General features: G+C 36.3%; 1 protein-coding gene across 1 annotated transcript in view; it reads right to left on the reverse strand.

Annotated features, from left to right (window-relative positions):
• LOC125665464 (dynein heavy chain domain-containing protein 1-like) overlaps window positions 1–15,236 on the reverse strand; it is a 103,069-nt gene that overhangs the window by 11,857 nt on the left and 75,976 nt on the right. The window contains exons 73-82 of the mRNA XM_056152183.1: window positions 12,615–12,786; window positions 12,148–12,315; window positions 10,863–11,020; window positions 9,030–9,239; window positions 8,376–8,546; window positions 7,533–7,628; window positions 5,595–5,669; window positions 3,350–3,495; window positions 1,782–2,175; window positions 355–1,301 (exon numbers count right to left, since the gene is read on the reverse strand). Of these exons, the coding sequence (XP_056008158.1) occupies window positions 355–1,301; window positions 1,782–2,175; window positions 3,350–3,495; window positions 5,595–5,669; window positions 7,533–7,628; window positions 8,376–8,546; window positions 9,030–9,239; window positions 10,863–11,020; window positions 12,148–12,315; window positions 12,615–12,786 (2,537 nt within the window). The remainder of the gene's footprint in view (window positions 1–354; window positions 1,302–1,781; window positions 2,176–3,349; window positions 3,496–5,594; window positions 5,670–7,532; window positions 7,629–8,375; window positions 8,547–9,029; window positions 9,240–10,862; window positions 11,021–12,147; window positions 12,316–12,614; window positions 12,787–15,236) is intronic.

Below are 15,236 nucleotides of genomic sequence, written 5' to 3' on the forward strand. Positions count from 1 at the left end.
TACTTTTACTGGTCAATTAATATCCGAACTTTTCTGTCTTAATTCTGTCACTAAATTTGAATAATTCCATTCTCTTGCCATCAGTGTATAATCAAATTCAGTATTTACTGTAAAACTGCTGGAATTTTCAATAAATACCCAGTCATTTCAAAATTTAAAGCTGAATTAATTATATCATTTCTACATATCCACTTACCTTTTGGTGGCTGTGGTATAAGTTGATATATCATTTCTACATATCCACTTACCTTTTGGTGGCTGTGGTATAAGTTAATCATATCATTTCTACATATCCACTTACCTTTTGGTGGCTGTGGTATAAGTTGATTATATAATTTCTTCATATCCACTTACCTTTTGGTGGCTGTGGTATAAGTTGATGTTGCGGTTACAAATCCAGTAGTGTCCGTCCTGTAGTCGTCATTCAACGTGAACTCGGAGGAATAGGTCAGCGCCGTGCCTCGGCTGGGAGGTGGCTCTAATGCAGTGTCCTTTGATGGACTAACCTCTAATGGCATGTCATCATATTCAGGGGCGTGGTCTCTAACATCGCGTTCCGAAAAAACATTTCTACTGGTCTGTAGTGCAGTGACCCAGATTTCTGCTTGGTTGTCAGGGTCGATTAAAAGTGGCCAGCAGTGTTTACGATTATGACAACTGACTCGCATTAGCAGGGCATTCTGTACTGAGTGGAGGTCGGTGGGGAGACTGGTCAGACGCCAGCCGGACAATTCATCAAAGTCGCTGAGTATCTCCTGTAGCAGGTAGCCATTACGAGTAATCAGAGGACTGGCCTCATCGTCGTCATCAGAATCGTCAGCCTCCGGGATGGTCTCGTATTCCATACTGCCCTGCTTCTTTAGCTCCGACTTGTAATACTTGCTTGTATCATAAATACTAGGAAGATACATGAAAGTTCGGATTTCGGGCATGCTGGGAAGTCCAGACGTGGCGGTCTCAGTGGAACGTACACTGGACGCTGTGCTGGTCGAGTCCTTCTCCCTTATCCCTTCGTACAGACTTTCCAAGTTTGTGCTGAGTGGATTGACGTCAAATTCTGTCAGCCGGTTGTAGTTAAAGTTCCCTTGACGACACCTATCCAGCCAATCATGCAACAGCTCTGACCTGTTTCGGTCAGATAGGGGTCCATGGTAGAGTACACAGGCCGCGGTGATGAGGGCGTCTCCTGGAGCTGTTAGCACATTGTGTTTGGCTTTACGGAGTTCTGACTTCCACAGATAATGCTGCATGGACATGTGTTCCATCAGATTTACAGAACGTGCAATCTTCTTCTCGATACTCTGCAACATAAGTATATATTACTAGTGTCTTATATAACATAACATTTATTGAATACTGTGGAATCATTAGATTTCGTGGGGGCTCAATTTCCGTAGATTTTGTGGATACCCGTATCCCATGAATTTCAAATCCCAACGAATACACAATTCGCAATTTGTACATTTTCCCCCCCAATGTACAGAAACCATAACCCCAAACCCAGAATAATCCCCCCTCCACGCTCCCTCCCCCCCCCCCCCCCCCTCCACAAAAATTCCTCCATGAATTTATTGATTCTACGTGGCTGCTTATGATGCAATCTAATATGGCTGGTCTAGATGGTGTCCCTCATTAAACATACAATTTTTATCGAATGAATCATCTTGTTGAAAAAGAACAGTGATTAATTTTCCAAAGATTTTACAGAATCTGTTTATGTTTTTAAAACTTGTACAAGTTTCACAGCCATGAGATTAGTCTATGCTGGTGTTAATTCCTACCTGCATGTGTTTTTCTATAGTTTTGGCCCTCTTCACGGCAGCCCTGTGCACAGTGATTTTGCTCTCCAGGGCAGACTTGATGCGATTTGCCTCCACACGAAGTTGACCTAGTTTAGCCTGAGCCAGGGTAAATTTGTCCTCGTGTTCCAGTAGATTTCGAAGTCGAGGCTGCATGTTGCGGTGGATATGAGCATATTCGTAAACAGCATGGACCCACATACAGATTCCTGCGGCAGCTTTACTCACCATGGCAACGCGATCCACTTGGAAATCTGGATGGTTGATAAACTGACGGAGTTTCAAGTAAATGTCATCAGGAATATTGTCCTTGTCATAGAACATCATGGACTCCAGGAAGTTGTCCTTTATCATCAGAAGCTTGGCATTCTCCCAGCTACAACAGAATTGTGAGAATGATTCTCAGGTATCAAGTTCTTCCGGAGAAAATCATTGTATATTTTATTAAACTAAGCCACTGGGGATTAGTCTCGTAACCCTAAACAAAAACCAAATTTGCTACTTTAAGAATCAAAACAAAATGAAGTTAAGGAAAAAACCATAACATTCCTAAAATTCCAAGGCCACAAAACCTGAGAGGTACAGTATTATAGAAGTGTTTATTTACACTGGGGGTTAAGTACGTGTTTTTCCACAAAAATTACACAGTATCTGAATATATTATATAGAATATTTATAACTATATGAGTGGGGGAAATTTAAGCGCTTATTACATACTGCCCAATTAGTGTATTATTTCCCCCACGCGTAAATATCCACTTTCAAAGTATGGACACCTAGGTGATAATCCAGGCTTTTGAGTTAATTTCTTGGTTTTGCATATTTTTTATGAAATGGAGGAATAAAACAGCTGTGCTACTGTAAGTTTAATTTTTATGCATTAAAAATGTGCACAATCATTCAAACATATCATTCAGTAAATTCATTAATCATGCACACTATTTTCATTTGTGCAAAATGTATATTCTTATTTATCATATGCACAAGATGAATGTTCAAACTCAGTCTTTGATGAACACTTGCCTATATTGAGGTAGTACAGCTATTAGCACGACTCGCCTCGAAACAACTGAGATCGAGTCATTTATACTCACTCCTGAGATCAAGTTGCTTTTACTCACTCCTGAGATCGAGTCATCTATACTCAATCCTGAGACTCAGATCAAGTCACTTATACTCACTCCTGAGATCGAGTCACTTATACTCCCTCCTGAGATTGAGTCATCTATACTCACTCTTGAGACGGAGATTGAGTGATCTATACTCACCCCTGAGACTGAGATCAAATCACTTATACTCCCTCCTAACTCTGAGATTGAGTCATCTATACTCACTGAGAATGATATCAAGTCACTTATACTCACTCCTGTGACTGAGATCGAGTCACTTATACACACTCCTGAGACTGAGATTGAGTGATCTATACTCACTCCTGAGGCTGAGTCACTTATACTCACTCCTGAGATGGAATCACTTATACACACTTCTGAGACTGAGATTGAGTGATCTATACTCACTCCTGAGACTGAGATTGAGTCACTTATACTCACTCCTGAGGTACGTCAAACAGCAGACAGAGGGAGTTCAAGACAAACTCCACCAATTCGGGCGGTAACCTGTACGACTTCACTTCCTCTATATCACCTTTACAGAGGTACTTCAAGGCAGTCATCGCGGCATGGTAGTTAGGATTCACCTGTAAACGGAGGGGAAGATATTAAGTTAAACAGGGAATGGCTGTAAACTGAGGGGAAGATACTAAGTTAAACAGGGAATGGCTGTAAACAGAGGGGAAGATATTAAGTTAAACAGGGAATGGCTGTAAACAGAGGGGAAGATATGAAGATAGAAAGGGCTTGGCTGTAAACAGAGGGGAAGATATGAAGATAGACAGGGCTTGGCTGTAAACAGAGGGGAAGATATGAAGATAGACAGGACTTGGCTGTAAACAGAGGGGAAGATATAAAGATAGACAGGGCTTGGCTGTAAACGGAGGGGAAGATATGAAGATAGACAGGACTTGGCTGTAAACAGAGGGGAAGATATGAAGATAGAAAGGGCTTGGCTGTAAACAGAGGGGAAGATATGAAGTTATTAACAAGGATTGGCTGTAGAGTGCAGCTTTCCAAGCTCTCTGTTAAGGACTGTTTTTATAACAATTGACAATTAGTTAAATTGGCACAAAATGAAATACATTTGTATGTTATCTTTAGTAGTCAAAATGAATGATAAGCAGAAAAATTTCTTTATGAAATCAAATGCATTTATCAGAAATTCTTTTTTACTCCAGGTACACATCAACCCCAAAGGTACCTGTATAAAATTACTTAATAGGCCACTCTCTCACTTGAAATAATTCAAATTTACTACTTGGTAATTTAGAAATACTGAAATGTAAAATCAAGAAAATATTTTCTACAAATAAAGATATTTCATAAGTTCAATTAACATTTGGAAGTGGAAGGAAATGGTGATTATTTATAAAAAAAAAAAAAACAAAAAAAAAAAACAACTTGTGTTTTCTTAATGAAATCAGATACGCATGTGGTGCGCTAAAGTAATTTAGAAAATAAATTATTATGTCAATATACAAAATATTCTCATCCTTTGGTTAAAGTATTATATTTATACAGAAAGGTGTACAGAGAAAAATTTGAGTGTGCGTTCTGCAATTTCATTTTTAAAGTTATTCTATGAAACACAGAAATTCATTTCTTATAAAAATGGTGATACTGAAAATTTTGATGCCCTTTGGAACAGATGGAACCAAATATTTTCATAGTTCTCTCTCTCTCTTTCTTCCTTTCTCTCTCTCTAAAAGAAATAAACACTTCTGTAATTCTATATTACATGTATATACTATGAAGATATACACCACGAACTATGTACGGAATGTTGAAAAATAATAATAAAAAAAATATATATATATAAAAAGAAAAGAAATAAAATTCACACTGGAATTTTTCACTGTGGAATATTCTAAATAAGGTCTAGACCTTATTTATCTTTAAAAAGCAAAAACCATAGGTCTATCGTCAAGATACAAATGATACAAAGAGATGTTTTAATGTGGTCGGATTCTGGCTATTTTGCACTAAATGATTCGTTACTGAGAACATTTTTAGATGGGAGTTACAGAATGATTGTAGAGGAGAATGGACCGGTAACACTAAGATCCTCAGTGGGAGTGAAGCTTTAGGGTCTGAACTTTCTAAAACTTCATTCATATACATCTAGAAACACAAAAACAATGTATTAAGTGTCTTGAATATCCATCACGAGTCAAATAATGTTGCTCACACAAAAAAACGACACCACAAACAAAAGCACTACTGGTTTAAATTCACGCCGCCTGAACCCAGAAACACACAACATAGTAATGCTGATAAAACATTCACATTTAATTTACACTACTAACAGTGACTTTCATTTATCTGCCATGAATTGAAATATTACTCTAACATTAATTTTTACATACAAAATCTGATTTCCAGAATGGTTTGATTCGGTTCTTGATGGCACTTTATTCAATAAATGCAATACACATGTGAACACTGCCTCCACCAGAAAACTCCACAGGCTTGTAAGTTGTGAAGTAACAAATGAACGTGTTGGCCGTATTATACACATATAAACAAATATGACGATATCAGTATATATAACGAATGGATCTCTTCACCTCATTAGTACAATATGCAGACAATTTATCATACGGCACCACATACCACTGCCACCACATTAGGCATAAGGCAGCCACTGCCGCGTGTCACACACCACATCGTGGCGATTCTGTACCTTGTACTGAGTGAGAGTGTAGTACTCGATCTCTCCGCGCCGTCTCTTAACAATGGATTTCTTTTGTGTTATAGGCTGAATAATTACAGCAATATTGTTATAGGTGAATAATTAAACAATACAGTCGTCAACATCATTATAGGCCCAGTAATTGTACTTACACGGTCGTCAACATCATTATAGGCTGAGTAATTATACAACACAGTCGTCAACATCATTATAGGCCCAGTAATTATACAACACAGTTGTCAACATCATTATAGGCCCAGTAATTGTACATGATCATCAACATCATTATAGGCTGAGTAATTATACATGATCATCAACATCATTATAGGCTGAGTAATTATACATGATCATCAACATCATTATAGGCTGAGTAATTATACAACACAGTCGTCAACATCATTATAGGCCCAGTAATTGTACATGATCATCAACATCATTATAGGCTGAGTAATTATACAACACAGTCGTCAACATCATTATAGTTATAGTGAGGGTATTTAACAGTAACCGGTCGACAGGGGATGCTTACTCCTCCATTATCATTATGTGAGGGTATTTAACAGTAACCGGTCGACAGGGGATGCTTACTCCTCCATTATCATTATGTGAGGGTATTTAACAGTAACCGGTCGACAGGGGGTGCTTACTCCTCCATTATCATTATGTGAGGGTATTTAACAGTAATCGGTCGACAGGGGATGCTTACTCCTCCATTATCATTATGTGAGGGTATTTAACAGTAACCGGTCGACAGGGGATGCTTACTCCTCAATTATCATTATGTGAGGGTATTTAACAGTAACCGGTCGACAGGGGGTGCTTACTCCTCCATGTGACATTACGTGAGGGTATTTAACTAAAGCATTATTTACCAACCATTGTAGATCGTATTTTCTTATGAAACATACTTTTCATGAATCATCATTTATTGTTTAAGCCATCTTTGTGTAGGAGTTTATTCTTGAGAAACAATTTTTTTTTTACAGAATACAATACAATTCTCAACCGGAATAACTGCATGATTGTCTAACATTATTAAGACTGAAAGGGTATATGACACTGCAAAATACTACTGGAACATAACATTATTGTGTAATGGATATAATAGTATTTGTTCAAGTCTATCTTAAGGTCAATATTAATAACTTGTTGTGTAATAAATATAATGGCATTTGTTCAAGTCTATCTTAAGGTCAATATTAATAACTTGTGTAATAAATATAATGGCATTTGTTCAAGTCTATCTTAAGGTCAATATTAATAACTTGTTGTGTAATAAATATAATGGCATTTGTTCAAGTCTATCTTAAGGTCAATATTAATAACTTGTTGTGTAATAAATATAATGGCATTTGTTCAAGTCTATCTTAAGGTCAATATTAATAACTTGTTGTGTAATAAATATAATGGCGTTTGTTCAAGTCTATCTTAAGATCAATATTAATAACTTGTTGTGTAATAAATATAATGGTATTTGTTCAAGTCTATCTTAAGGTCAATATTAATAACTTGTTGTGTAATAAATATAATGGTATTTGTTCAAGTCTATCTTAAGGTCAATATTAATAACTTGTTGTGTAATAAATATAATGGCGTTTGTTCAAGTCTATCTTAAGGTCAATATTAATAACTTGTTGTGTAATAAATATAATGGTATTTGTTCAAGTCTATCTTAAGGTCACCATTAATAACTTGTTGTGCAATAAATATAATGGCATTTATTCAAGTCTATCTTAAGGTTACCATTAATAACTATTCCATCTGACATTTGCAAAATTTTATTCTAGTTACTTATACAAATACCATCGTTAAATAACAGTTCTGGTAAAATCTGCTATTTGCATTTCAACTTGGTAGTTTTCATTTCAATTCAGGTTTTGGTATTAAATATCCTGAGTCAACTCCTCGTTACCTCAACAACTTACTAACCTTGTCAAACTCGGTCTGCGCCTCCCTGCGGAGTTCTTCTAGGGGGCCCTGTAGGTGTTCTATCTTCTGTTCCTGCGACTTACATCTCTCTAAAGCCTGTAAAATCAACATGTTACTGATAAAAATCAACATGTTACTGATAAAAATCAACATGTTACTGATACACAGAATATCTACAACCCATCACTGTAGATAGATTGACAGATATTTTGATTTGGCCCTGTCCTGTATATTCTGTTTTTGCCCTGACTGATTTTTGCAGTGACCTGTATATTCTGTTTTTGCCCTGACTTGATTTTGCCCTGACCTGTATATATTGTTTTTGCCCCGACTTATTTTTGCACTGACCTGTATATATTGTTTTTGCCCTGACTTATTGTTGCACTGACCTGTACATTCTATTTTTGCCCTGACTTATTTTTGCACTGATCTGTATGTACTGCTATTTTGCACTGACTTGATTTTGCACTGACCTGTATATTCTGTTTTGGCACTGACCTGTATATACTGTTTTTGCCCTGACTTATTTTTGCCCTGACCTGCATATACTGTTTTTGCCCTGACCTGCATATACTGTTTTTGCCCTGACATATTTTTGCACTGATTTGTATGTACTGATATTTTGCACTGACTTGATTTTGCACTGACCTGTATATTCTGTTTTTGCCCTGATCTGTATATACTGTTTTTGCCCTAACTTATTTTTGCCCTGACCTGTACCTATATACTGTTTTTGCCCTGACTTATTTTTGCATTGACCTGTATATACTGTTTTTGCCCTGACTTATTTTTGCACTGACCTGTATGTACTGCTGTTTTGCACTGACTTGATTTTGCACTGACCTGTATATACTGCTGTTTTTGTTCCTCCACTTGCTGCACAAGTTCTTTGATTTCTGCCATGGCGGCCTTGTGTTTAGGCATCAATTCCGACACCTCTCTCTTTAACTCCGAGATACTCCCGAACGCTTCATTCACCTTCCCTAGTGTCTGTTCGTGTTTACTGATGTTTTCCTGCATCAGAGAGATGTTAATCAAATATAGAATTATCTATTATCATTACCAAATCTAATACTTATGGAATTCATCTGTTATATAGATACAGAGATGTACAGTCAAACCTTGTTATCTCGAACTCGATGGGACTGAGAAAAAACTTTGAGATATCCAAGGATTCAAGGGTAAAATGCTTAAAGAATGTGGTTGGGACTTCCGAATCACTTTGACACATCCATGTATTCGAGATATTGGTTTTCAAGATACTGAAGTTCAACTTTATATCTAATTTATATCTGCGTAAGCTTTATGTAATCTGTTACAACTTCTTTATTAGGTTTATTTCACTATGTACAGTTCATCATTGGGCTCATCATTTTCTATTCTTTTTAAAAGGTATGATTTTTTAACTGCTACGTTGGAACAGAAACAATGTTTGTACATTATCAGTTTGTTTTTCACATCACAAACTTGTAATACAGCATACTAATCTGTACTTACATATTCCCTCTTCACAATAAAAGCAGTGAGGACTCGGAAGACATGGACAAACTCCATGAAGGTCAGCGGTGAGAAGAATCTGAGGGGTTCTCTCTGGTTACAGTACTGCCTCTCTATCACGGACTTAGCAGACATGTGGATGTAGGCCATCGCACGACTGGTCTGTAGGATCTGGTCTAACATACGCGTGGGGTGCCAAGGAATGGTTATCTAAATATACGTATCTTCATAGTTATCTAAATATACATATCTCCATAGTTATCTAAATATACATATCTCCATAGTTATCTAAATATACATATCTCCATAGTCATCTAAATATACATATATCCATAGTTATCTAAATATATATATATTTCTCCATAGTTATCTAAATACAGTAAAACTCTGATATAGCAAATTTCTGCAGACACTCTATAAAAATTCGCTATACACTGTACATTCATAGTGAATTCATGATTCAATTATAACAAATTCGTTATAAAATTATTTGTTCTAAATGTATATCAGTTGTATAAGAAAGCAGCAATCGATAAACTTGCGTTAACTCTGCATTGTCTCTAAGAGAAATTAAGCCAATATATTTTCGAGAAGAAATATTTTTATAAAAGATATGTACACACTGATTTATATATGATGATTATATTGATGGATTATTTAACCACACAAGCACATGTCGAAAGAATAATGACAACAAAATTATGTGCAATACATACAAACAGTCTATTTCTATTTAAAATATATCTGTCAATCATAGTCTGTATGTTTTTTTTTGGGGGGGGGTTGTTAATAAATTTCTCAATAAAATATGTATGTGTAAGTATTGTTTTGTGTTAACATCCTCTTTGGAAAAAATACAAACTGAAATTTCGTAACAAGTGTAAATCCTTTATGGCAAAGGAAAGCAATTGTTAAAAATCACAAGTTTAAAAAAAAAAAAAATCGTTATATAAGGTGATTTTTATGTTCATGATTTTTACGTTCATTTTTAATTCAAGGGGAATTGGAATTAACTTCATTATATCCGTAAATTCGCTATATCCGTGTTCATTATAGACACAGATTTTTATATTATAGAATATATAAAGAATTTGGTGGGGAAATTGATTTCATTTCGCTATAGCCATAATTTCGCTATATCTGTGTTCGCTATATTCGAGTTTTACTGTATATATACATATCTCCATATCAGTCTAAATATATATACATATCTTCATAGTTACCTAATTATATATATATATATCTCCATGGTTCTCGTATATATATGCATGAATACATGGCATTGTAAATAACTTGATGATTTACCACACTGCAGAAAAATCCAGCACCCGTCACTGGGCATTCCAATCCTTATTTTTATTCCCAACTTCATATTTTGATTGTTTATTATACACTTTTTATTCTGACACTGTGAATTCACAGACCTGAGACTACTTCGTGCAGTCAGACAACACGACAATTGCCGGCTCTGCTAAAATCTGCCAATTGTAATCCCTGAGCTAAAGGTTAGTAATCCTGACAAGATCCCTGTGTGATCCCTAAGCTAAAGGTTAGTAATCCCGTGTGATCCCTAAGCTAAAGGTTATTTGTCCTGACAAGATCCCTGAGCTAAAGGTTAGTAATCCTGACAAGATCCCTGTGTGATCCCTGAGCTAAAGGTTATTTATTCTGACAAGATCCCCAAGCTAAAGGTTAGTAATCCTGACAAGATCCCTGTGTGATTCCTGGGCTAAAAGTTAGTAATCCTGACAGGATCCCTGAGCTAGCTGAAGGTTAATAATCCTGATGAGATCCCTGTTCGAACCACACACTAATAATCCCGACATGACTTACCCCGGTTTTCTGATCCCTGAGCCACACGTTGGCAATCCTGACGTAGGCCTGGTAGTTCCATGGTCTGTAAGTATCTATAGCGCTGGCATTCTTCAGCAGTCCTGGGTACCTCATCAGTCGGTTATGGAATACTTGGGAGTCGCTGCAGTAACTGTTACCTACAAAACACAAACAACAATACATTACCGTATAAGCAGAATTCTTAGCAAGGATTTAATTTTGGCATTGTTACGCCAATTCAACTTAATTAGTAGATTATCATCTAGGGTTACCAAAAACTATGGGGCGGGTGGGAAGATTATATTTTTTAATTTTTATTTTCTGAGAAAAATATTAATGACAAACGAGTTTTTGTCAACAGAAGTGCATCATTTAATGCCAGATGGATATCAATCTATGCTTATTTCACAGACGAATTCAAGGTTAAGCTTTAATTTCAAACACAGAAACATACGAGACTTCTTCAAGATATGAAGAACAGTGATCCCTCCCTTTCATTTACGCCCGTAAGAACGCAAGAAATTAAGAAAACCATATTATCTATTTTCTTCACGTAGCTTTTCACTTTTCACGTTGCTATACTAGAAATGTAAACAAGAAGTGTAAATACTGGAGTCGGAAATGAAAATTTTGGGGCGGGTCGATTATTTAGGGGCGGGCGGGGCTGATAATCTATCAGTTAAGTTGAATTGGCCTTAGCGATAGTGTTGAGGTTGCTAAAATTGAATATCATCAATGTATATTGGAGGTAATAGCTAACTTTCTTGGAATTATAAAGTCACTAAAATTAGCCTTCACTAAATACAATTATGTACCCGTAATTTATGGAAAAATTGCTAAATTTGCGTCTCACTAAAAATACTGCTTCTACGTTATTTGGCATGTATGTCAGAAAATTGCTTAAAAATTGCCTATTCTACAGCCCTATGATTTCCTTTGATAATAATAATAAATTTATTTTGTAAAGCGTAAAATCCATATTGCTCTAAACGCTATTTAAATAACAATAAAATAAGTAAAACAAGTTGTATAAGAACAAATGACTAGTAGGTGAAGATTAGGAGTCCGATATGATTGCATTACATAGTAATCTTGACTTAGATTTCATCTGCACAGACTAGTTATAATAAATTGTAAACAGATGAGTCTTTAGTTTAGATTTAAAGATACAGAGACTAGCAGCAGTTCTGATATAATATGGTAGAGCATTCTACAGCCCTACGGTTTCCTATTCTACAGCCCTACGATTTCCTATTCTACAGCCCTACAGTTTCCTTTAACATACCTCTGTAGTTCATACACACAATCACGTGTATATTCTGACGAATCTTCTTCAGGAAACGTTCTAGAGCAATTTCAATTTTGTCCACACGTTTTGTTGTCACGCCTCCAGGCATTACGGCCGACACGATGTTCTGGATCTCCTCGTCTGTGTACAGTCCGGGACTTGTGCCTGTCAAGTACAAATTTCAATGTATTGTCTGATACATCTAGTTTACGGACAATCGACAGGCCAGGTATGATTTCAAATCTTTCCCTTCCACATTCTTCTATAAGAAATGCTTGGTACAGATGAAACAAGTGGAACATCAATAAGCTCAGATTAACAGCAACAACAAGTATTCTTGTCTCTTCCCGGCAGATGTTGTTGAAGCTTGTGATATACATGTATACCCTAGATCCAAAATTTACAGCCAGCCTGGTCTAGAAGACAACTAGTACACCAACACAGAATCGCTCAATCCTCCTTACCTTCGTTCATCAGACAGGTGACGTCCTGCAGACACTCCTCGCCTAAATCCTCGTGAACCAGTAACACGGTAGGTTTTCCCAGAATTCCTGTGTGATAACACGCCCGCTTAATGTGCTCCCGAAGAATCTGAAGGTTTTTGCTGGGGTCAGTTTGAGGCTTGGGTTCAAATAACTGAAAGGTGAAAGGTAAAAATTAATCAGTTTCAAGCAAAATCACACCGGAAATTTCTTATAGATCGATACTTCAGTAGACTACTGTAGATTATTTTACACGAGTACTTAATATCGCAAAATGACTCATATACGTCAAATCGCGAGAACATAAATTCGCGAGTGCTCTGTTGATCAAGAGTCTTAACATGTATTTCAGTAATTATAAAAATAAAAGCAAGTAATTCAAATTAGCGAATGATGCTTCTCGTGAAATCATGCAATAATATATTTCTTGCTTATATTTAGTAATTTACAGTATTAAAAGCTTTACATTAAAAAAAACGTACATTTTGTCCTGATTGAAAGGGAGAATTTAAAACTTGCGCAAAGTCACATTCGTGATCTTACTGTAAATGTAGCAATGAGCAGTTTTAGATGAATTTGACACATGCTAAGCATAATTTTCAATGTGAAAACAACATAGGCCGAAAACTTCCCTGGATATACAGTCAGAAAACAGCGAAGTGGAGATAGACTTAGAACAGTTGTAGCTGATGGGAGAATTTTCCACACAGTAAGCTATTTTTCTCACTCAATATTTGGTGCATTGGTATATTTCACATTTCTTATATCTGATTTGTGTTTTGTGCTCCTTGAACCATAACCCGTAACCAACAAACATCCGACTTACCCCTCGGCACTTTTTGCGACAACAATATCCAGGAAATTTCTAAACCAGTCATGATATTTAAGATTAAATAAATTTTTCAATTTACTACTTATAATCCCCTAAAGTCTAGACAAGAGGCCCATGGGCCTTAACAGTCACCTGAGTATCATATAATAAAAACTTTATCCATCCCTGAGCCTGAACGCTTTATTTCACAATATTAGTAGAGGCTACCAACTCATGATAACTATTGGTTTGATAACTATTAATCTACATATGTAATCTGTGTGCTAGATATTCAGGAATATTATGTACAGTTTTGTTTTAATCTAATGCTTTCTCACTACATGACCCAATTAATTATGTCCTGGGGCCTATACCTGTCATGAATTTCATAATTTTGACTAAGGTTTTCATGCTCTGTGTAAATATGCATCCAGTTCTCATGAAAAAGATTTTTAAAGATTGTATGATTGTTTAAAGTCAACATTTCGTAAATTCTATGGTCGTTATAATGATCTAGTTTGCCAATACAATCTATCACTGGGTCTAATGCTGTCTGACATGTTTCATACCGATTGTTAGGTCGTTCTTGACACACTAATTTGGACTACAGATTGCTCTGTTTGCTTGATCAAGATACAGGGCTCACGACAGGTGTGACTGGTCCATAGGGGGTGCTTCCTCCTCCTAGACACCAGATCCCACCTCTAGTATGTCCAGGGGTCCGTGTTTGCCCAACTCTCTATTTTGTATTTCTTATAGGAGTTATGAGATTGATCACTGTTCATTATGAGATCGATCACTGTTTGTTATCTTCATCTTTGTTTTAAAGGTTTCAATCCTACTCCAAGGGCCTCAAAAATACCTTTTACAGTGGAACCCCGTTATTACGTTCCCCCTTTATTACGTTAGTCCGCATATTACGTTGGAATTTCAAAGCACAAAACCATTTCTTAACAAACCTATATAAAATAGACCTCGTTATTACGTTGTCCTAAAATGCCGGGACTCGGTATTGCGTTGAAAAAATTCCGACAAAAACGTAATAAACCCCTAATTATTCAATAGTGATTCTCAAAATAATAAGCCATTCACACCTTGACTGCCTGAGGCAGTCACCACGTAAATTTCCTGGTCTGTTTGGGGATTAGAGACGCTTGACTGATCACGCTTCGATAGATCTAGCGACATCAATACAGGTGAATACCCCGTATAGAAGCCAGTGATAAACAATTAAATAATGTTTATTTAGAAATTGTACTCTATGAAATTTACTTCATTGTTCATATTTTGATAATCAAAGAAATAATTTCTCAACCGCCTGCGTGTTCAGAATAGTGTGATTACCTTCGCTATTAAAACTCTATTCACGGAAAGCTTTGGTACCAAACAAGAAAGACAAGATTTATCGTAGCAATGTTACAACCGCTTGGGTAACTGCTTGGACATAGGTGATTAAAGGTGTTCAATTAAAAAAATTGTTCGTTGTTTGGACATGCAGCTTGGGTGTTCGTAAATCTCGTCCATACATACACCAATCTATCGGCCGATTTGTGCACGGCATTTATCTCAGTGAATATTTTAAAATCCCTTGATGCGCACGTGATTTTAGTGCCATCATTTAGCGTTATAAATGAAATCTTCGTGCATCATTATGGTTTTTTTTATGTGGATTGCGCTTAAATTGTTCTCCGTGCATGTTTATCGTTGGTGAGAAGTGTGTAAGTGTTGGGTATCGTGTGCGTTTTGTGTCTATAGTTTTGTTGTTTTTTGGGTGGGATTTTTTTATTGTGTTG

Source organism: Ostrea edulis, chromosome 10, assembly GCF_947568905.1.
Source record: "Ostrea edulis chromosome 10, xbOstEdul1.1, whole genome shotgun sequence".
NCBI lineage: Eukaryota > Metazoa > Mollusca > Bivalvia > Ostreida > Ostreidae > Ostrea > Ostrea edulis.